Genomic DNA, 23,049 nt, shown 5'->3' with positions numbered 1-23,049 from the left:
TTCTTACACAGAGACAGAGAGTTCTTTTAATTTTTAGCCTGGAAAAGAGAAGTCCAACTGAACTCATCTCCTGATGGGCTAATGCCTATGATAAAAGAAATGGGAGCTGTGACAGGTGACTATTATGGGAAATGATTCTACAAGCCAGGAGATCGTATTGTCAAGACACTGGGGGGGGGGGGACTTCTCTCGCAAGTGTGCCCCCTTTTCATCCCCAGCATAGCCAGATATTAATATCTACTCGCGCGCGCGCGCGCACACACACACACACACACACCTACTAGATCTGGGCATCAGCTTGCCTGGGCCTTACGTGATGCGCGCATGACAAGACTGGTCTCCAAGCGAAGGGTAGATTCTCAGAGAAGCCAAAGCTCCAGCGCTGCCATCTACACTCATGGAAAATCCTCACTCCCCACCCCGCTCCCTTCATGGCATCCGCACACACTTATGTCGCTTCGCTCCCCGCATTAAGATCCCCGCAGCTTTATTTGTGCGGAAAGTCAATACAGTATCTGGTTGTGAGAATTCGCCATTTTGCGCAGGGAACAGGGTGGGGAGCGCATGGGAGAAGACAGCTCTGACGCAGGAAGGCTGCAGAGCTTGCTGACCGCCAGTTTCCTGTGTCCAGCTAGGATCGTCCGGATCCATCTGGGCCGTGGAACAACACACTATAAAAGCTGGCCAATACGGGTCCCTCTGTTGGCGGGGAGATTCCTGCGCCCCTCGAGGCCACTCGACTACGGCGCCTGGTTTAAGAGGCCCAAAGGACCCTTTCCTGGAAATATTCTCCAGGGAACATTAGAGGGATTTACACCTGAGTAAGGGCTGTACTGTAAACCTGCAATCATGCCCCCCCCTCTTTCTTGGGAACAAGTCCCCCACTCAGCTCCGTGGGACTTCGTTCCAAAGAAACAGCTGGTGTGGGATCGCGCTGCCCCTGACCGCTGCACAGTTTTCAACTTGTTTGGGTTTCCTGGCTGATGTGTCGGCAAATCCACGATTTCAGTGGCCAGCTGCCGCCGTCTGGTTGAGAGGAGACCGCCGCGCTCTGAAAGCACCTGGTAACTCAGCGCGACATTTCGCTAGGTGCCAAATGGCCAAGTCGAGCCCAGAATACGGCCTGATGGCTCCTAGTGAGGCCCGCGGGGGTGGGCGGGAGGCCTTTGGGAAAGGTATTTTGCTCCTTTGCCTTGCTTCTCTTACAGCTCCACAGCAAAAGCATAAAGTCAGACTCTCGGCAGCCTATTTTACAGCTTTCATTTTAGCCTTCGGCCACTGGCGGGTGCCTAACCGGGAACCTTTGCCCAGGTTAGAGCCCCTGTTTCCTCCAGACGCTCTCCTCCTCCCTTGGCCCAGCTGCCTTTATAGTAAACACGCAGCGTTTTCTCTTTTGTAAGAAAGCCTAGAAGGAATGGTATCCACATATTTTACTGCAAGTAAGTTTCATGGAATTCAGTAGAATTTACTTTCAAGCCCCAATGGGTTGTGCAGACATGGGATTCCAAGAAAGGACTGCTTTAAAAAGTAGGTCTGATTAAGATGTTGGAAGTAAGTTAACTAGAACTAGATATATCACATGTGTACAACACAAGCCAGCTTCATTTACATTTATGTAATTTTAATATTTTGCTGGAAGCCGCCCAGAGTGGTTGGGAAAACCCTTCCAGATGGGCAGGGTATAAATAATAAATTATGATTATACATTATTGTTATTATGGAGGGAGGATTTGCTGGAATATCTCATGCGCGTGTGTGCGTGTTTGTTTGTTTCCAAACAGGCTTTAAAATGGGAATCATCTCGCACTTAGTCCCCTGAAGTGAGTAAGGACATAAAGGAAAGCGAGTACAGATCAGTTGAGAACTCTCAGGGATCCATCCGGGCACTGGTGAAATCCTCCCTCCCTCCCATGCACACGAATCTGAGCATCCGTGTGAGTGCATCAGGCTTTGTCTAGAGAGAAGGGGGCCCCCGAAATATTAGGTGGCCAGTGGCTATTTATTTACAAACGGGCGCTGTAATCCACTGGGTCTACTTTGGCTGGGATTCTGGGAATGGCCAATTGTGTATAAGATTGGGATGGAGGGGGGGTTGAAATCTGCAGATTTGTGCAGATAACAACGACGGTCGAGTAAGGGGCAGGCGCGCCTCGGTTTTCTACCCGGGCAGGAGTTCCATTGCGCTGGAAGCCTGTGACCCGGCACTAGTGCAGACGGTGAATGCGGCCTACTTCCGCTAGTCGTGGCAGCCAAGGCCTGGCTCGCTGACAGTCTTGCCCTGCTGGACAGCAAGCCCTCGCCAACGGAAGGCAGAGGGAGGAACCAGCAAGGCCGCCGCCACTACGCACTTTGCTTGAGGAGGGGGCTTTCGGGGAGAGGTGGGGGAGGGAGGGAAAGAGGTGGGTCAGCAATGTTTACACTGCAATTAATATTTGACGAGGACTGGAAATAGTCCTCGAGGGGAGGGATGCCCCTCGACAGGCTGGCTTCTCTGATGGATCAGGCATCCAAAAGCTGGAAGGCAGAGCTTGTCAAGAGTTCGTCGAAAGCGCGAGCTCGCTGATTTGTGGGGCAAGCGGCCCAGCATGCTGGTAGCGTGTGAAAGTGAGAGAACAGCATTCAAAGCACGCCTTCCGTATGGCTTTCTGGGTCTGTTTTAAGTTGATCTATGTAGAACGGGGATGGCATATGTGTGCTTTAAAAAGCACTTCCCAAATGTCATGTCCTAACGAAATGCAGCTGGATCTCTTACCAGAACGGGGAGTGAGTTGCTCAAAGTTGCTAAAAGAATGTAACAGATTTTTTCCCCTCTCCACTTGGGAGAGAGAGTGAAGATCCCTCCTGTGCTATTTTCCCCTATAAGGATTCTCGAATACACAGCCATGCACAAACACAGTCAATATATATTATACAGTACTGCATTGAAAAACCACACATACACCATACACTTGATTTTTGCAAAGGAATCAGGCCTTTGAATTTAAAAAAGCAAAGGTTACAGCAAGCGGATAAATATTTCTGGGTACAGATCATTTCCATCCCCCAGCTAGGCTTTGCTATTACCTTCTCTTCAGCCCATATTTGGTTTGGGTGTTTTACGGAGGGAGGAGGTTTCGTTTTTTAAATGCTCCCCCCCCCCGTCCCAGGAAAAGTTCTGACAGACACAACGTTTTCCTCTGGTCCAGTGAAGATGGGTGTCTCCGAAAACAACCCCAGAGAGGACAGCATTTCTTTTCTGAACCCACAAAGTGACTGTAAGTCCCACCATTTCAAATGAACAGAGGTTACTTCTATGTAAGTGTGCTGTGGCTTGTGGTCTTAAGCTCAGCCTGTCTGCATCTCTCTTCTCCCATAAAATGACCTTATCAGATTACAAAGCCTTGGCTGAAACATCGAAAGAGGAATCCTGGTTGGCCCCACGCAGGAAAAAAACAAAACCCCTTAAGCGGAGCCCGTGCATTACTTCCAGAATATTACAACCTCGTTGAACATAACTGATATGCTTTATTCTACCACCATCCCAGTTCGCACGTCTATTGAACACCATGGATGTGCCTTATTTTTAATTCTTCACCCACACCCTCGCTGGTTTGCATCTGAAAATGCCATTCGGCTGTCCTGATATTTGAGGTTCAACGGGTTTAGCAGCTCCCCTCTGCTTAACCAATTTGCCCATTGTGGCCCAAGATGGGATTCTAAACACAGATAAGAGACGCGGGAAACCTATGCGATTTCCATGTAAATATGGTTAGGGCAACATTGGGGTTGGCAGTCTTGAGGAAGTTAGAGCTCGCTTCTATTTTTCGGGGCATACTTTAGGCACCGCAAGAAGCTGGCGGGGAAAGCCGGCTTTTCCCAGTTAATTACGTTGTGGCCACATTACTTTTCTTTATTTCCTTTTGCTCTCGGAGAGAGAGGAAAGTGAGCGTTTGAGAGGGAGGGAGAAATTGACAAAGGATTTCTATATTTGAGCCAGCTTCTTTTGGAGAGGTTAAGGATCCCCGCTTGCAATGAAGGGTCCATTTATTTATCGCGGCCTGAATTCTTATCCATTTCCCATTCAAAGACCCAGCCAGATCCCTAAAAGATGGGATTTCCTGAAGGACTCATAAAATTGGCTAGGCTTCGCTTTTCGCTGAATAAAAGCAGAGATTGAGTGGGTTCTGTTTTATACCTATTCTAAGAGAAATGTGGTATCCTTGGGGACAGCAAAGGCAATCTTGGAGTGGGGGAGACAGAACATAATCGGAATTAAGGGTGGGTTTTGTAATTATTTTTAATGGGCCTTTCCTTGTCATAAAGGTCTTTCTGTCTCCCCCTCTCTCTCGTTCGGTGGATCTCCCTGTTGTCCCTTTAATCTGTTGACACTCCCCACCACCACCCTAGATAAACAGGCTGCCATCGATCTTTTCATTAGGTGATCAAATAACAAACAGAGCAGGTGAAAGACAACAGCATTAGCACGCTGACACTCGTCTGCAATCCCTCTTTAGGGGATGAAAAGTCCTGGCATAAACACTCAGCCCCACTGAATGGATCTGTTCACCTCTTCCTTAAGCCTACCTAGGCAATAGGAGGACTATGGGATTCAGCTCTGGATCTGGACAAGTCGATCCCTGCTCATTCCCATCTGAGGTTGCTCCCGGAGGCAGCTGGTCCCATGATCTTAAGGATTGGGGATGGGGGGTTCCACAACATTGTTCAAACAAAAATTATTATGTTTTGCTACCTCTGCTTCTGCTTCCTAACTTCTTACATCTCTGTCTCTCCCTCTTCTCCGCCCCCCCCCCCCCGCCCCCATGACTGCCGCCTCTCCTTCAGATGAAATCTGGCGAGGAAATCCCAGCCAGGCCTGAACTGGGTGCCTTTTCAGGGTCTCCGACAAAGCAGACGAGATGGTGGAGGAAAGCGGAGAAGGGGCGTAGGTGGAGGGTGGTTTTTGTTTTTTGTTTTTTTTTAAAGTTATATTGCCCGAGTGGAACTCTGTTAGAAGAGGATGGGGTGGGGATGAGAGATACCAACTCCCTGCTGCCGGATGCGGCTTCCCAGCGTCTAAAAACCCACCAGAAACACACGTTACAGAAAGCAAAAGCTACTTGCCTTGGCCAGCGGAGGTTCTGCTAGTTGCTGGTGGAAGCGATCCGGACTCCGACGAAACCTTGTCAAGAAGCTGGTGCTTCTCTGTGCACCTTCTCCCGGGCTTTCTTTCTCTCTCCCCTTCTCCCTCCCTCTTCTCTCTCTCTCTTTTGCTCTGCCTCTTTTTTCCCCCTCTCTCCCTCCCTGTCTCTCCATAGTCCGGAGAGTAAAACCTTAGATGATATACATACAGAGCTGGGGTGTGTGTGTGTGTGTGTGTGTGATTTAATCTTATTCGTTTCACCTTTTCAGTGACCACCAGAAGACAGGACCGAGAGTTTATTGGGAAAGAAAAGAGAGGCGAGGAGGCAGGCAAGAGAGAGCCCACTGTTGCATAGTCAATAACATCCTTTTTATCAATGCAATCTACAATAGGGACGGCTTGGCAGGAAAAACTGATGCGGAGGGTGGGGGGAGGGAGGGAGAAAACCACCCTTCATTATTTCACCACCAAATCGCAAACCGTGTCTTCGGGTGCGGGACTCTCCTCTCTAACTGGTGCCTAATATTTTTACAACCTGAGAAGGGACGCACACAACTCTCTCTTTCTCGCCCTGAGCTCTAGTGCGCTGCGGTGTTTTGGAATAGCCCCCGCCCGCCCGCCAACCCCGGCTTTCTGCTGGTGTAGAAACTTTGATGGAAGTTGAGAAAACAAGGAAAATAAGGAGAAGTCAGGAGGGGCAGAAGATCGAGAAGCTAATGGAGAAATATTCCAGTGGGAAGGATTACTCCCCATAGAAACATGCAGGCAAGGAACAAATATTAAGGAAAAGAGCCATTCAGATTTTCTCGTGTCCCTTTCTGCTCCTTCATCGGAGGCGCAAGCTTTTTATTTATTTTTTAACTACACAAGGAAGGGGGGAGCTAAACAAACTGTAGTTTCACCGCTTTCTTCCTGTCCGCTAGATGGCAGCACGAACCAGCGATTCTTCTAGGACTGGCGAAGGGGAATTTGTGTCGTCGTCGCGCCCCCCCCCCCACTACCCGGTTCCCAGAATACACTTCTCCAAACTCACATTCTCTCTCTCTCTCTCTCTCTCTCTCTCTCTCTCTCTCTCTCTCTCTCTCTCTCACTTGAACTTTCCTTTACAGGCATTGATCCTTTCATAAAGACGGCAAAACCGATCACTTACTTACGTTATCCATTAATCATTACTGAGGCTGTTTAAAAACATTCGCGAAAGCAAAACACAAGGAGGACGGACAAGTTAATTTAAAATATGTATCTCTATATTAATAGTAAACAATAAATAAAAATAATGGGAGTTGGAGTGGAACCTCCATGTGAAATGGGCTTGTCGATTTCTGACCGGTCATATTGCGACGGAAATGAAATCTATTCTAAAAAAAAATTACTAAATCCTGGAGAATATTTAAAGTGAGGGGGAACAGGCAGCAAGGTGGGAGGGAGAGAGAGGGGGCGGCTGATGAACTGGAACATATGGGACCATAAATGTATTTTTTAAATACTCACAGTCCTTATGGACTCTCCTTAGCCATCTCCTTCCAGCCATTAAACAATGGAATCCAGTCCAAGTATCGTAATTCCTAATCAGGGTTATTTTTGGAAGGAAGGAAGACCGTGGGGGGAGGCGAAATATCCCAAAGAGAAATCTGATCATTAAAAAAAAAAAACTTTTCAGAATGAGCCAAAATAATTTCCTTTAAATTCCCCTTTCCCCCTATCGCAATGCATCTCTTCCCCGCCCGCCCCCCCTTTTCTTTTGTCGTGCGTGTGTGTCTGTGTGTGTGACCATAGACGACCCATACTAATCAGGTCTCAAAGTAAATAGCAGAGCAGGGCGATCTCAATGTAAATTGTGCTTGTCAGAAGAATCCCCCTCCCTTTCTCTCTCTCTCTCTCTCTCTCTCTCTCTCTCAAGCCCCCTCCCTTCCCTCTCCTTTCCTCCCCCCCTCCCTCCTTCCCATCTCAGTCAGTAGGTAGCAAAGAATAAAGGCGGAGGGGGGGAGCGAGAGAGAGAGAGAGAGAGAGAGAGAGAGAGAGAGAGAGAGAGAGGAGATCTCAGCCAATGGAGTGAAGGAGGCTTGGCTAACCTTAGCCTCCCATTTTCTCTCCCCCCAATTCAGGGCTCTGACCAGTCAGTCGCCTTTGATTATCAGTTGCCAGCAGCCCCTCTCTTGGCTCCTTGACATGAGCTCCATATAAGGCAGCGATCTCCATAGAAACGTGTCAGTTTCAATAGTAGTGTCAAAGTTCACTATATACAGACATTCGCGCAGATCCCCCTTTCGGAAACATTGCTCTGCTAGTCTTCCCGTTTAAACGCATTCATTTTTTGGTTCTCTCTCTCTCTCCCTCTCTCTCTCTCCCTCTCTCTCTCTCTCTCTCTCTCTCTCTCCTTTCTTGCATATTCTATTAGTTGAAGGCTGGCTTTTTTTTCTCTTTATCTCCTTCTCTCTCCACTCCTTTTCTCCTTTTCCTGGTGCCTCTCGCTTCCTTCCTTCATGAGACCAGAGAGAGGGAAAACTTAAAAGAAAGGGGAAAGACCGCAAAAGAAAAAGAGCAAAAAGAAAGAAAGAAAGAAAAAAGAAAGAAAGAGAGAGGGGCGCCTTTTGAACATCTTCATATCTTCAATTTTTAAACACTTTTTTATTGTTATTTTGGGGGAGGGTTTTGTTCTTGGCTGCGGAGGTTTGTTTTCTTTTTCTTTTTCTCCTCCGAAATTTACTTTAAAAAGAAAAGGAAAAAAAGAAGAAGAAGAAAAATAAGAAGGTGGTTTTTTTCCCCTCCTTTCCTTCCCCTTCCTCTTGGGCGATCTCCAGTGATTATTGTCAGCAGCACGGAAGAAGAAAGAAGGCGAGGAGAGAAGGAGCTGCCGCGCGAGCGAGCGAGCGAGGAAGGCGCCAGGAGGAGAGCAAGCCGGAGAAGCAGGAGAAGGGGCTTTTATTTATTCGACCTACTTTGGATCTCTCGCTCGCCTTTCGGCTTTTCCCCTCCCCTCGGCGCGCGGCTGACATTCGCTCCGCTTCTGCTCTCTCCATGTTCGCCTTTCGCTCCGCCACTTGGCTGGGGATCCTCGGTCTGCCGCGCCTGGGCGAAGTCGAGGGCGCTGCTGGGGCTTCTCCTTTGTATCTTCCCCAGCGAAATTGACGAGGGAGAGAGGCAGAGAGAAAGAGAGAAAGCGGCGCGCACGGAGAAAGAGAGACACAGCTAAAGAGAGAGGGAGCCCGGCGGCAAAGCAGCGGCGGCGGCCAGAGCCCGAGCCCAGAACAACGGCGGCGTCGGCGGCGAGAGACCCCCAAAGTGTCTCGTCCAGTCTCCTCTCGCGTCCTCCTCGGCGTCGTCGCCCTCGGGCTGGTCGGCGGAGCTTCCCGAAGCGCCTTTCCTGCATGGCTGACGCGCTGCCTCGGACTTGGCCCCCGGACACCCGCGCGCCCTGAGCGGCAGCCGCGCCTCGGCTCCCCGTGCGCCTTTGCCGGCCTCCCTGCGCGCCGACGGGCGCGATCCAGCGGCGGCTCTCCCGGCCGGGCCCCAGCGGCTTCGGCGGCGAGCAGTGGCGGCGACGGAGGCGGCCGCAGCCCCGGCAGAGAGACCAGCTTCTTCACCAGCAGCAGCGGCGGCGGCAGGAGCAGCTTCGGCGGCGGCGGCAGCAGCAGCAGCAGCATCGCGCGGCTCCGGGCTCCTTCCTTGCTGCTGCTGCCTCTTTCGTGTCGGCCGGCCGGGCGGGCGCGCCGCTAGCCCGCCGCGGACGGTGCGGGGCTGGCTGGCCCGGCAGGGTGTCCGGCGAGCCGGTCGCCTCCTCTTCCTCCCTTTCCTCCTCCTCCTCCTCCTCCTGCTTCTTCCCCCCGTCGCCCTCTCCTCCCTCTCCTCCCCAGGGTCACCCTCCTGAATGCCTCTCTCGACAGCCCGCTTCGCCCTGGCTGCTTTTGCAACTTGAAAAGGGACACGTTTCTGGGGGGGAGGGAGGGAAGGGACTGAGAGAAGAAGCAGGAGGAGGAGGAGGAAGAGAAGAAGAAGAGCGGGGGACACCATCCTGCTAGACGGGGGGGTGGGGGTTAAACCCTCTGGAATTCCATTGTCTCCCCCCTTGCCAAAAGAAAAGAAAAGAAAAAGAAGCCACTCCACATTAGAGAGAGGGAAAGAGAGAGAGAGAGAGAGAGAGAGAGGAAGGGAAGAAGGAAGGAAGGAAGGAAGGAAGGAAGGAAGGAAGGAAGGAAGGAAGGAAGGAAGGAAGGAGGGGGCAGGGCAGCAGAAAGAAGCAGAAAAAGATCGGCAGCGGGAGCAGCGGAGAGGCGGCGGCGGCAGCTACAGCAGCAACAGCCGCGGAGAGGCGGGAGGAGCCCCGATCCCTCGCCTCTCCCCCCCCCCCCGCGACAAACCCAGGCAGCCGCCCTTCTTTCCCCCCTTACCCTACCCCACCCCCCTTCCCCACCCCGACCCCCCACCCCTCCTCCTCTCCCGGCCTCTTCTCCGGCAGCCCACCATCACCACCAGGCACCCCCCCTCTTTTTTTTCCTCCGTGGGCCCGAGATATGGCAATGGTAGTTAGCAGCTGGCGAGATGCGCAAGAGGACGTGGCCGGGGGCGGCCCCACCGGAGCAGCTCAGCCGGGCCGGGACCCGCAGCAAGGGGCCTCGGCGGCCCCCCACACGCCGCAGACGCCCAGCCAGCCGGGCGCGCCGTCCACGCCGGGCGACAAGGGGCAGCAACAGCAAGGATCGGGCCAGAGCCAGCAGCAGCAGCAGCACATCGAGTGCGTGGTTTGCGGCGACAAGTCCAGCGGCAAGCACTATGGGCAGTTCACCTGCGAGGGCTGCAAAAGTTTCTTCAAGCGAAGCGTCCGCAGGAACTTAACGTACACTTGCCGGGCCAACCGGAACTGTCCCATCGACCAGCACCACCGCAACCAGTGCCAGTACTGCCGCCTCAAGAAGTGCCTCAAAGTGGGCATGAGGCGGGAAGGTGAATATTATTTCTTCCCTATTCGGATCCGGATTGTGTGTGTGTGTGTCCAGGGCAGGTTGGGAGGAGGAGGAGGGAGAGAAGGCTGGTACCCCCTCCCTCTCCTCCGAGCACCCCCCTCCCCACCAGACAAACAGACACACTTTCGCAACCACGACACTTGCTTCCTTTAGAGATACCTAATGTTGCTATTACTCCACCACCAATTGAATGGTGTCTATTCCTGAGTTGGGGGCTCTCTCCTTTCTTGGCTCGGAGCTGGTGGGGGCAGGCAGAGAGAGGGAGAGAGAGACCCTTCTTTCAGGCTCCCTTTCCTCTCTTCGTTATTTCGCCCCATTAGAAAGATGGGGGGAGCGAGGAAAGAGAAAGCACAACAGTTCACGTTAGATCCTTCCCCCACCACAACCCTGGCCTCAAAGCTGAAAGAGACGTGTGTTGTGTGTAAGTTTGTTTGTTTGTTTTAAAATCATAATAATATATATATATATATATTTTAAAAAAACTGGAGGGCCAGTGGTGTTTAAATTGCGCTGTTTGTGTGGCTGCTTCCTTGCACTTTCGCTCTCTGCTAGGCGATCCCACCTCGCCAAATCTGGCCTTGTTTGGACTCCCTCGTGCTTTCAAAGGAAGTTTGTGAACGATCACTGCTTTTACAGTTCTGTCATTTCCCACCCCGTGTGCATGCTGCTTGTTTTATTTCTCCATCAGACGCCATCGTCGCTTTATACTGCATCCCAATAATATTGATTCTTATTAGTCTTATTATTTTTAAGCATAGCTTGCCTTTGGAATGTGGTACTTATTTGAAAAGGAATACCTCCAGTGTTATGATGGTACTTTCTGTGTGATTGTGTGTGTGTGTGTTAATTCCGAGAGAGAGATCTATATTTATATGAATGAAAGGAATAGTTATTATATGTATTTGTATGTGGGGGGGTGTACGTGTGTGCTTGTGTATATATAGTAAGAGCGATTTACTGCGGCGGTGTTTTTGGTCTCCACACACATACTTGTATAGATATAGACACACACACACACACTATTTAGCTGTTTGATGCTGAAAATTCAGCCTCGTGACCCTATTTAAAGAGGTCCTTAGGAGTCAAATGAGCCAAACACTTTCGGCAATGGAAATGGCTTGAAAATAGTATAAAAAATAAAAAATAAAGCACATCTCTCCCGTGTGCCACAAGGAAAGAATGGAAATCCTTTTAAAACGGGCCACTGATGACTTCATTTAGGAGTTTCGGAGAGCTGTTGTCAGGATAGGGGTCTCGGGAAAAATGTATATATCGAGAGCGAGAGGGAGCACAGGGATATATATGTATAGCAGCTAACAGCCCTCTCACAGTCTTTGAACTGTGTTTGCATTTAATTGAAACACAGAACTGCCAGGTTTGGAAGTATAATTTGCAGAGGGGGAGGGAGGAAAGGGGGATTCTGACAGCTCGATGGGAATATTAGATTTTTTCCCCCCATCAAAAGTATGATTAACAACAGGAAACCCTGAAGAAAATAACTCTTCCTGTGAAACAGAAAATATTAATTTTCTGCGCCTAAGAAATAACTCTCAGTTGTCCTCTCTTTGCTCTAAGTTACCTTTGTTTACATGCCAGGAGTGTGAATTGCTGACCCAGATTAAGCAGACCCGGACACACACACGCGCACACACACAAACTTTGCTCAGCTTCGGAAACTCCAAGCATGCTCGCGTTTGGGGCTGGGGTGGTTAATGAATTCCGTGAGTTTCTGTGCCCGGCGCGTCTCTTTTTGCACAGTTGCAAACGTGTGTTTTCACTGGCCAGATCGTGGGCATATATTTCCCACCCTCCTTTAATTTTCATTTTCATGCATCTGCAACCACGCAGAGAATAATTCGCCCTTCTCCTCACACTCATGTTTGGCTTCCGTAAATCGAAATCTTCATTTTGACCTCCTTTTTAATAACAATAACAGCAGTCAAACCTTTCCTCCCCCCCCCCCGTCCTCCTCCAACCAGGGAGAAAGAACTCTGCTGCAAACAGGAGAGAAGCTTCCTCAGCTGAACCTGGGAACTGTTTAGGGAGAAGGAGCGGGGGTAGCTCTCCCACCCCTCACCTCACCTCACCCCACCCCACCCCCACTCCAAGCACTTTTGCAAGCCTATTTGCTGAGTGGGACTCCGGACTGGCAAATAAAGCGGGGAGCCTGCGCGGGATGGCCTTTCCGGGTTCCCAATCCTCGGAGCGCTAAATCGGCCGAGAGGTGACCAAGGATGGCTACCTGGCTATCAGGGAAGGCTAGGAGGGAGCAACTTGGAGGTGGGCCCTGACTTTGGAGAGTTCTTTCGGGGACTGCCTCATCATCATCATCATCATCATCACTATTTTCATAATTCCTCTTATTATTACTATTACTACAAAGAGAATGGCAGTCTTGTAAGGCAGTATACATGTCCCCATTTGCACAACAATGCAAGCTGAGGTGGGTGGGGGGAAAAGGCTTGCATTGTGCGTGTTTGCCACCCTCCCGGCCGGATTTGTGTGTGTCTGTGTGAGAGAAAGAGCCGACGCCTGTGTGTGTGTCTGTGCGCCTGTGTACGCGCTGTGTGCGCGCGTTGCTGTGGGAAGAAGGCTCCGCTTTGTTGCGCGGCGGCGGCGGCTAGCGGGCTGGGTTTCGCCAAGGCTGCTGGATGCACATTTCCTCTCCTTTTCTCTCTCTCTCCCTCTTTTCGTCAGCGGTTCAGCGAGGAAGGATGCCTCCGAGCCAGCCGAACCCGGGCCAGTACGCGCTGACCAACGGCGACCCGCTGAACGGCCACTGCTACCTGTCGGGCTACATCTCGCTGCTGCTGCGCGCCGAGCCTTACCCGACGTCCCGCTACGGCAGCCAGTGCATGCAGCCCAACAACATCATGGGCATCGAGAACATCTGCGAGCTGGCGGCGCGGCTGCTCTTCAGCGCCGTCGAGTGGGCCCGCAACATCCCCTTCTTCCCGGACCTGCAGATCACCGACCAGGTGGCCCTGCTGCGCCTCACCTGGAGCGAGCTCTTCGTCCTCAACGCGGCCCAGTGCTCCATGCCCCTGCACGTGGCACCCCTCTTGGCCGCCGCAGGCCTCCACGCCTCGCCCATGTCTGCAGACCGAGTGGTGGCCTTCATGGACCACATCCGCATCTTCCAGGAGCAAGTGGAGAAGCTCAAGGCCCTGCACGTCGACTCGGCCGAGTACAGCTGCCTCAAAGCCATCGTCCTCTTCACGTCAGGTCAGTGGAGTGGCTGGAGGGAACGGGGGGGTGTTAGGGGGGTGAGCAGCAACACCAGGGGAGCATGGTTAGGCAAGCCCAGGTACCTTCCTCTCCAAGCAGATCGGCCTCCTGGTTTGGGGATAGTCCCCCGGGATAGTCTGGAGCAAGGAAAGGCGCGCAGGGCCTGCTGAGGCCAAACCTGCCAGCCTACTGCAGAAGGTTTGTGCAGTAGACGCACCAGAGCCTCATCCAAATTCACTTTGCGTTGGGAAAACGAATCCCTGCCCTCCCCGCAGCCCGGCTGCAGCTTCCTCCTGCGTTCTCAGTCTTCTTAAGCATTCGTTGGATTGTACCCTTAGGCAGGCGGGTGGCTTTGGCAGCTTCCGGTAGGCCTTGGGTGAAATCGACTAACTCGAAGGTGTAGCGTTGTGTTCATTGTAGAAGGTGGTATTCGGCCTCAGGTGGGGGAGAGGGGGGTGCGGTAGGAGCATAAATTCCCCACACCCTTTCCTCGTGCGTTTGTGTGTTTATTTGTTTGTGGAAGGGAGGAGAGAGTGGTTAGGCCTTGCTGAAAGGGCTTCTCGCCAGATCTTGTTCCAATAAGGCAGGCAGGAGCACAAATAAATCATAAATAATACTGCTTTATTGCTGCCTGATCCCCCCACCCCCACCCTTATCGGAAGCCATTCATATTTGCAGTTGCTGTGGTTAGTGACGCTCGTAAAAATGGATTCGAGCGCCAGAAAAGGACTTACTTCCCTCCTTCAAAATAAAGGAAATAAGACCCAGCCTCAGGCTTTAGAGTGCCAACCTGCAGATGCATTTCCTCCCTCCCTTCTTCCTTTTTTTTTTAAACAATGCAAAACCACGCAAACACTGGGAAATGTAACAGATTGCCTGCAAAAATATCAAATTAAGGGTAGGCGGGGGTAACGTGCATGTTAGCAATTTTGCTTATGATAGATGGTTCAAATTAACTTTGCAGGAGAGTGCATTAACGTCGCCTTTGAAGTGCTCCGGTTGGAGCCTATAAGAATACAAGACATCCTTTATTATTGTAACCTGTGGGAGAGACATATATACACATCAGCCTGCAAGGAATAAGGAACAAAGACAAGGGGGAACTTGGCGGAGCCGTTTGGGACGGGGGGGGGCGTTGTGTTTGCGAGGGTGGAGGGGTGCGGCGCTGGTCTGTTCACCGAGCACTTTTTGCAAAACTTTTCTCATGTGTATATGTATATATAGATACATATATATGTGTGTATATATCCTTCAGAATCTTATACCATTAAATCCGCCACGCACCCCTAACCCCGTTTAAAAGTGGCCCGAGAAGATATACAAAGCTTTTTGGAAAACAAAGCTGTTTCCGAGGTCTGGCTGGAAGGGAGAAACCCATCAATATTTGTTGCCTTTCATGCATGAGAAATAGTATTTACATTGTAGTCAAATGACTCTTAAATTTGCACAATATTGTAATGTAGCAAATGTAGTATTAATATCGATTTGAACATCGGATAATTTATTTAGACAGGGGGATCTCATTGGTATGCGTGGTGCTGGTAGACATGGACTGTGACTGCCCCCCCTTGTTCTTCAGGCTGCAAATGCAGGCCAGAGCGAGGGTGGGAAAAGGCCGGGCTCTTTTTTCGCAGAGAATCAAGTACAGGTCTTAAAACAAGTGGGGGAGATTTACTGAACAGCCGCAGAGACGTTGGGGTGCGTTTTATCTTCAGGAGCCTTGCCTGACGGAAACGTGTTTTTCAGAACTGACAAAAAGAGACCCTGGTGGCATTTTTCAGGGTGATTTAACTGGAGGGTCCTCCCGCAGCCCCTCGTGCTTTTTTGTTAACTCGTTTATTCATTGGGGGGCGGTTAGATCTAAACTGGGCGGGAATAGCCCGGCCATTTGGAAAATGCAGCTTTTAGGCCGCAGCCTTAAAGAAAGAGGGCGGCCTGCTTTATTGACTTCACCGCCAAAAGCCCTTGCCTAAAAGGTTTGACCCCCCCCCCCTCCGCCCCTCGAAATGCGCTTTCTTCCTCTTTTCTCAAATCCAGGATGGCTTAGAATACTGCTAGCTACATCTGCTATATTTATGTGTGTCCATATATTTTGATGGTACACAATGCAACATTATTTTTTCAATCGAGGCAGTGCAAATTGGCGACATCCCAATATAAGCTGAAATAATAATAGCATTTTCTAGCACTCGGATGGGGTGGAGGCCCCCATGGCGGAGACACAGAATTCCCACTCCAGTTATGTCCTGTCTTTCTCCTCCTCCTCCTCCTCTCTCAAACGCCGCCACTTCTACCCCCTACACCCATTTCCACTTGGGCCTGATCTTGTTTTGATTGCTAGCCAGAAGGTAATTGATGGCCCGGCTTTCGCCAAGTCCTCCAACTTTTTAAGGAAACTTTGATGGATGGAAAAGACATTTTTAGCCACCTGGTCCCAGGGGCTTTAACTCAACAACCTGATCCCAAACGTAAAATGCTTCCAGATCACTGGTGTTTAAGATCAGCAGGGGTCACTGGCTTGCAAGTTATTCTAGTTTCTTGCCTGCCTCTTCTTCTTCTTCTTCTTCTTCTTCCTCCACCACCTCCTGCCCATTTGGGTTCCGGATATTATTTTCCATCCACAAAAGTTTGGAGTCTGTCCCAGGAAGGAGCATTGTGTTGAAAGTAGCGTTGATTTGTTGTTTCTCCACACAGAGAGATATGCAAACTCCATTAAAGAATTGCCTTTCTAATTCTGACACCGCCCCGCACTTCGATATATAAAATCTCCCACGGAGGGGCCAGGTTAGATAAGATCAGCTCAATAAATCTATCTCCTGCGCCATAAGAACTTTGATTTCTCGTTATATGCGAGCTGATTACGTCTATATTTTCTGAGCACTAAACTCTCCTGGATGCGTTACATGAAATACATTCCCTGTACTACAAAGGCCCAGGTTGGCGTGTGCTGAACAGTAATGATTATTTATTTACATCATTTCTTCGCCATAGACTGGAGGAAGAAATATTGAGAAATAATGACTGCAGGAAGAAATATGATCATCTTAAAAAGTGGGACACGCACAATTTCCACCCAAACCCACCCTTCTCCCGTCCCCGCCCCGTCATCCTTGCTGAGATGTAATTCACAGAAGGTGAATATGCATCGCTTTCCCTTCTTTGGTCTATTTCATCTTAACTCAATCAGCTAATCGATCAGATAGCATAGATTGTTTAATTAATTTTCAGATCCTCTTGCTTCGCGGTGGAGATTGAAAGCATCCCCCGATCCTAGCGCTATTTGTTTGAAATGTAGAGGGGGGGAGATGAGTCCCTGTGAGCTGGCTGGTGTTTCGAGTAAGGGAGTGCAGAATAAAATCCAAGCGTGCCTCTCATATATACCTGAGGGGACCTTTCTTTCTTTTTTTTATAATATAAAATGAGAGACAGGCTGAAGAAGCTAGCTGATAGAAGATGCACTGGAAATACGACAGGAGAATCTCCGTTCTATCTAGTCTGTGCCTTTTCTCAAAGATCCGGTGGTGGTCTTTGCGCCGGAGGTGAAAGACGGGATAAATATTTCACCCCCTCCCTAAGGAATGGGACCTCCCAGATAAATGTGAGGAAGAGGCAATCAGGCCCTGAAGTCCTGCCGTGTTTAAAAGTTGGGTAGAAACCTTTCGCCTGAGTGGACGAGTAGCAATACAAGGCAAATAGCAAAGGAGAAGTTAGTTGGTGATCTCTAGCAATCCCCGTCCGAGGAGGCCAGGGACTCTCTCGGCTATGGACCACGAAGAAGGGCAGGTCTCCGCTGTTGGGCGCGTGTGGGTTGCAAGCTGGCTCCCTCCTCGCCCACCCGTTAGATGTTGCAAATGATCATTGCATTTAAGGCAAAAGTAGAAATTAGCACAACAGTCAGGCGTAGGTAATTGCAGATCTAAGCGCTCCTTAGGCCGTGGCTGGGGTCATGGGGGTCTTTTCCTCAGAAGAGCCAGAATTACAGCTTGGTTGCTCTCTGTTTTCGCTGGAGGCCAGAGGCCTGGAGATGAAGGTGTTTGACATGCTTTTTTTAAAAGCCACTTTTGGAAACTAGGGAGAGGGATACCCCACCCCGCAAGTTCAACAACAACAACAAGAACAACGAAATACACTTGCCACAGTTTTCCTCTTTTTAATGGATTGCTATGATGAATAAATCTGGAGCGCCTTTGCAGGGTCATCCTTATTTTACATGGGCAATTTCGTGAATTCCTTTTGGGGGCCATTACTCTGCTATTAATTCTTATATAGATTTCTATATTAGCAGAGGCCGCCTTTGATCTGCGCTAAACCGTCCTGCTAGCTGACGGCCGCCTTGTGCTCCGGGTGTTTTGAAATATTTATTATTAATATAAGAAAAACAGGCCGGGGGTGGGAGGAGGAGGAGGCTCAAAGAACCCACCGCCTTGGTGTGTGGGGGGGACTTCCTCTCTCCCTCCCCCAAAATACTATGTGGTGTCTGTGTGTGCGTTTAGGCAGGGGAGAGGGGTTCTGAATAGTCCTTAACACTTTCTGCTAGGACTTCTAAGACAGAAGGAGAAATATCTGGCGAGGGAGTTGGGTGTCCTTTCTCTTACTGCGCCTTTTGCTGGCTGAGCCAGATGCCCGGGATCTCGGGGTCCTGAGCGCCAGAGCTGGGCCTCCTGCCTTGCTCTCTGGCGAGCTTGATCGAGCCTCAGCGGCATCGGCAGCAGCTCCAGCGAGGCAGCCGGCGCAGCAGCTTTGTGCGTGCGAGCGAGGGCTAGAGCAGCTGCAGACAGACGGCTGCTTAGCGCGCAGGCTTGGGGTGCGGGAGGGGGGCAGTTTGGCGGGGCTGGAAGAGGCAGCCCGGACCGAGCCGTCTTCCCGGCGATGATTATATAGCTTACAGAGATGTGACCAATTTTCAGTTACTCGATCCGAGAGATCCCCAGACAAAGCAGGGCCTCCCCTTCTCCCTCTCCCCCCCCCCCCCCCACGATCGGAAATGGAAGCGCGGCCGCCTTTCGTGCGAGCGACTCCAAATCCTCGCCTGGCTTTCTCGCACGCGCGCGCCTGGCCCGGTTTCTTGCCCCCCGAAGCCCTTTTCCTTTAGCTGAGGACGAGGCTGCGTGTGCTTGTCTTGGGCGGGGTGGGGGTGGGGAGGTTGGAGGGAGGGGAGAGAAAGAGAAAGTACTTGGGAGAAACGGAATCCCTCCCGGCTGGCTGTATCTGTGTGTCTGTCTGTCTTGGGAGATGGTATATGTCAATGGGATGTAACAATAGGATTCAGCAGTCGAGGCCTCCGTCCTTTCCTGGCTGATGGTGGGGGGGGGGGGCAGGTTGCTAGCTGGCTGGGGAAAGATGGCTCCGGCTGCCTTTCCGCGTCTTCCATTATTTATTTGCAAGGTGGAGGAAGCTGCACAAAGAGAGGGGGGCGGAGGGGGCGTCCGGGGTCGCGGAGGCCGGGTTGCTGCTGCTCCTGCTGCCTGGTTATTGCTGCTGCTGCGCTTTTTTGGGGGGGGGGAGATTTGTGGGCCTTGGTAACTCCCTGGCTAACCGTGTCTCCTCCTCCTCCTCCTCCTCTTCTTCTTCTTCTTCTTCTTCTTCTTCTTCTTCTTCTTCTTGTCCCCCCCCCCCCCCCGGCGCTGCGTGGCAGATGCCTGTGGCCTCTCGGACGCGGCGCACATCGAGAGCCTGCAAGAGAAGTCTCAGTGCGCCCTGGAGGAATACGTGCGGAGCCAGTACCCCAACCAGCCCAGCCGCTTCGGCAAACTGCTCCTCCGGCTGCCTTCGCTGCGCACCGTCTCGTCGTCGGTCATCGAGCAGCTCTTCTTCGTCCGCTTGGTAGGTAAAACCCCCATCGAGACGCTCATTCGAGACATGCTGCTCTCCGGCAGCAGCTTCAACTGGCCTTACATGTCCATCCAGTGTTCATAGAGCACCTCCTGGGCTCCCCCGCTTAGAGACCCTGAGAGGAGGAGAAGGAGGAAGGCCTCCAGCCCAGCCAGAGACCGGCCCAGACAACCACCACCTTGGGGGCGCACGCAGCCGGGTGGGGGGATCCGAGGAGAGAGAGAGGCAGAAAGAAAGGGGGGAGGAGGACCGAGAGAGAGAGAGAGGAGCAGACCCCTCAGACACTGCTCGAAAGACTCGCTTAGGATCAGACCCCGGCTGAGAGAGGCGGTGATGATGATGATGATGATGATGAAGGCGAAATGGACACCTCGTATTTTGTGGAACAAACCATTGACACTGAGATGGGAAACTTTAAACAAAAACCATTTTGAAAAAAGGACCGAAGAGATTAAAACAAAAACTCCCCCCTAAAAAAAGAAGACTAGAACGGATTTCCCTGGATTTATGATGGATGGACTGAGGTGGATCTATCGTCTGTACAGCAAAACAAAACACACAGCTTAAGAGACAGAACAAACAAACAAACAAAAACCTGGAGCCGAATTGAACTGGTGGACGGGGTGAGGGAAAGAGGGAAGGGGACCCAAAGGCGAAACACTTTCCACGAACATTGTTCTTCATTTTGTAATATATTAGTCTTTATTTTCACTTTTTTTGTAAAATTTAAAACATCGTATGCGCATAAAGGAGGCGAGAGGGGAGGGGGGAAAAAACACCACAAGAAACAAACAAGAATTAGGGGAGGGGGAAAAAATAACATTTTCCAAATAATTATTAAAAAAACAACAAGGAATTGTTCTGTGTGTATGTATCTATACCTGTTTTGTATTTCTTTCTGGTTCCAAACCAGGCTTCCTTCCTGTGATTCTATACTAATAATTTTTTATATAACCCTTTGCTTCTTATATTGAGTGCGATATATGTTGTCGAAGCTGTTCTTCAAGAATTAAAATTGAAGTGAGAATTTAAACAAAAATAAAAGAATTTAGAAAAATAATAATTACAAAGGCAACCCAAGCGCAACATCCAACACAGATTCCCACGCCAATCCATGAGTTCTTGTTCCTTGAAGCAGACCTAAAGTTTGGGTTTGCGGGTGGTGGGTTTCTTTCCCGCCCCCCAAGGCTTTGTGCCTTATATAAGAGGTCCAAGGTGTGGGGTCTTTGTTCAAAAACAAATAAATACAGTGGTCATGCTGCTGGTAAGGTGCACACACCTCTCAGTATTCCCAAGCTGCCTGGTTTTAATGCGATTCTGGTGACTGATGCTGACGAAATGGAGGTGGGGGGACAGTTAAGAGGAATTCCCTTAGGCTGCAACCCTACGTTCATTTAACTGGGAGGGAGTCCCATTAAACTTCTGCGTGAGCCTACTGGCGTTCTATGAGAATAATCCGGAATAGAAAACAGGGCCAGCCCTACCACTAGATAGAGTAAGGAGGGTGACTCAGGCAGCTGATTCTGAGGTGCCTTGAAAGGACAGTAAATAGATGTTGTTGTTTTTAATTTATTAGTATTATATTTTTGCTCCCAGCGAGAGGCGTTTGTGCTAGTTGGCTTTTTGTTTTTCTCGTTGGGTTTGCACCTTGGATTAACTGAGAGGAGATCCATTTGCTGTTCTGCCTGTAATGCCTAATAAAGGTAAGGCGAAGTGAACTATTCTGCCTCGGGTGGCGAAATGTCTTTGGCCTGTCCTGAAAGTAAATTTCCACTCCTCTGGAGCACTGTGTTGCCATGTCTGAACTGAAACTCTTATTTCCCTTCCCCACCCCTTACACTTTGTAAAGGTCTCTGTGTCAGGAGCGGGCAATTTCCTCCTGGTGCAGGTCTTTCCTCCGGGCTGGTGAGTTTCCCCTGAGTTCTAAAGCCACCCTCAGAGAGAGGGAGGTGCATAGGTCTGGTCGTGTGTACTGATCCAAGGACACGCGTGCGCCCCTTTTCCCGTGGGCTCATGGAATCCTAAAGCTGTTAGTCTCCTTCAAATGACTGTCGGAGCAGCTTTCCAAAAACACCCCCCCACACACACACACACACTCACACGCACACATCCCCCCCCCCCACGTACCATTCGTTCTCCGAGTGGAGCCCCTTTTGAAGGTAAAGATTTTCCCAGAGCTTGGAGCTGGTCGCTGCAGATCTCTGTAACAGCTTTCAGTGCATTAATGTTTTATAGGATCTGAGACGGAGCTGTAAGAACACACACTGCCAAGGGAGCTCTTTCTTAGCGTATTAATAAAGCCGGATCTTTAAAAATAACATTCGTGTGTGTCTCTCCCCTCCGCCCCCCGCCTCACATTCTCCAGTTTCTCCCTCGCCCTCCAAACACATCCAGGATGAGGCAGGATTTTCAATTGGAGGAGTCACTGGCAGTGTTTTTTCTGTTAATTTGCTGTCTACACTCCCCAGATTTTTTTTTTTTTACTTTTTTATTTTGCATTAACAAGATCCTTCAGCCTAACCCGCTTGGGGTTTTTTAATATTCTAGACGCAGTAGATCCCTGGAGAGAGAGAGAGAGAGAGAGAGAGAGAGAGAGAGAGAGAGAGAGAGAACGCATTTTCTATATGGCGGGCACTTACAGCTGCATAATAACATTGCCAGCAGCTACAGTCTATGGACTAGTCAGTTTCAATAGGCAGGCTGCAAGAATGCACATTTTGGCTCTTAACTAGCCAGGACGAGCTCTGAAAAAACCGATGTAGCTGCCAAAGCCGGAGGTAGCCCTGTTTTTGCATAGACCGGGTAGGGAAAGGTCACCTCAACGCCTTGAAGACCAGACAGCCCTTGAAGATTTAGGCCCGGATAGGATTAGGCTCCTTGCGAAAAGGCCGCAGAAAGTGTCCTCTTCGCACCAGAAGTAAATCTAAGCGCTGGTATGTCATGCACCTCTGGTGAAACCCGAGTAAATGCTTCGTCTTTCCCACCCCACATTCATTTTCGACCTTCTGGGGAACGATGATATTAAATAATATTTTGTGGAGAAATCCTTCCAGTTCTAGACAAGGTGTAGAAAAGGAAGTTGATATTCTGGGCGCATTTTCCTTACTGAGGAGCGCAACAAAGCCTGCCCGTTTCCTTTGGGAAGGGTGTTCACTGTTCAGATGATGCTTGGTGGAGATTTTCCGTTAGTTTGGCCCCACGATTTAACACGAATTAGGCTGTATAAAGCGCTAAAGAACTAACTGAACTCCATATTATGATGAATCTGTTAGTCAATCTGAGACTAAAAACCAATCCTTTCTCACATGGCGTTCTCTCCATTAGACATGCCACCCAGTCACGAATCCGTTGTCCTTCTACAGAAATGGATGCTCTGTTGGGATACGCCTTCTTCTAGATCCTGTTTAGGACCAGAATACGATTTGTCTACTGCTTTGTCATGATTCATCTGCTCCTCTTTGCTGCAGTTACAAGACCTTCAATAATAATAATAATAATAATAATAATAATAATAATAATAAACAACTGGCTAGGTCTCTCCCTCTTTCCCTTGTCTCATACGCACACTCTCTCACACAGCCATCCTAAGCAAACCTCACTCCCTTTTCGAAAGCGTTAGGCCACAATAAGCATCGCCTTTTGCCTACTCTCAGGGTGGCTGACCTCCTTTTCTCTCACGTCCCAGCTAAGTCTTTTCTAGTCAATCTAATTTGGGGGCTTCCTTGGCGATGGAGCTTGAGAATTGCAGAGTTCCTAATGTACATAATAATTGTGAAATAATAATAATAAACAACTAGTTCTGCAATGTGGACATGTGGCTGCCTTGAAGTCTTCAGTCGCATTTAACGAGAATCCCCCAAAAGCGGAGGTGCCCTGGTGTGAGACGGATTTAGACCCACCACTGATGTT

At 50.1% G+C, this 23,049-nt stretch overlaps 1 protein-coding gene and 1 long non-coding RNA gene across 3 annotated transcripts in view; one reads left to right on the top strand and one right to left on the bottom strand.

The window, feature by feature from the left end:
- LOC310827373 overlaps positions 1–5,638 on the bottom strand; it is an 85,000-nt gene extending 79,362 nt beyond the window's left edge. Inside the window, exon 1 of the long non-coding RNA XR_014556302.1 lies at positions 5,101–5,638. This is a non-coding gene — a long non-coding RNA (uncharacterized lncRNA). The remainder of the gene's footprint in view (positions 1–5,100) is intronic.
- Positions 5,639–7,239: 1,601 nt separating this feature from the next.
- Positions 7,240–20,184, top strand: NR2F1 (nuclear receptor subfamily 2 group F member 1). 2 transcript variants are annotated; one of them, XM_083703296.1, is made up of 3 exons: positions 7,240–10,060; positions 12,778–13,305; positions 18,944–20,184. In XM_083703296.1, the coding sequence occupies exons 1-3, from the start codon at positions 9,631–9,633 to the stop codon at positions 19,222–19,224; spliced, it is 1,239 nt and encodes a 412-aa protein (XP_083559422.1). In that variant the 5' UTR covers positions 7,240–9,630; the 3' UTR covers positions 19,225–20,184. The 2 variants fall into 2 exon arrangements, with proteins under 2 accessions (XP_083559422.1, XP_083559423.1); XM_083703297.1 differs by lacking the exon at positions 7,240–10,060 and adding an exon at positions 10,341–12,360.
- The last annotated feature ends 2,865 nt before the right edge of the window (positions 20,185–23,049 follow it).

The sequence above is a fragment of the Podarcis gaigeae genome (genome assembly GCF_964106915.1).
Source record: "Podarcis gaigeae genome assembly, chromosome: 11".
Classification (NCBI taxonomy): domain Eukaryota; kingdom Metazoa; phylum Chordata; class Lepidosauria; order Squamata; family Lacertidae; genus Podarcis; species Podarcis gaigeae.
This window is presented reverse-complemented; position numbering and strand designations above follow the sequence as displayed.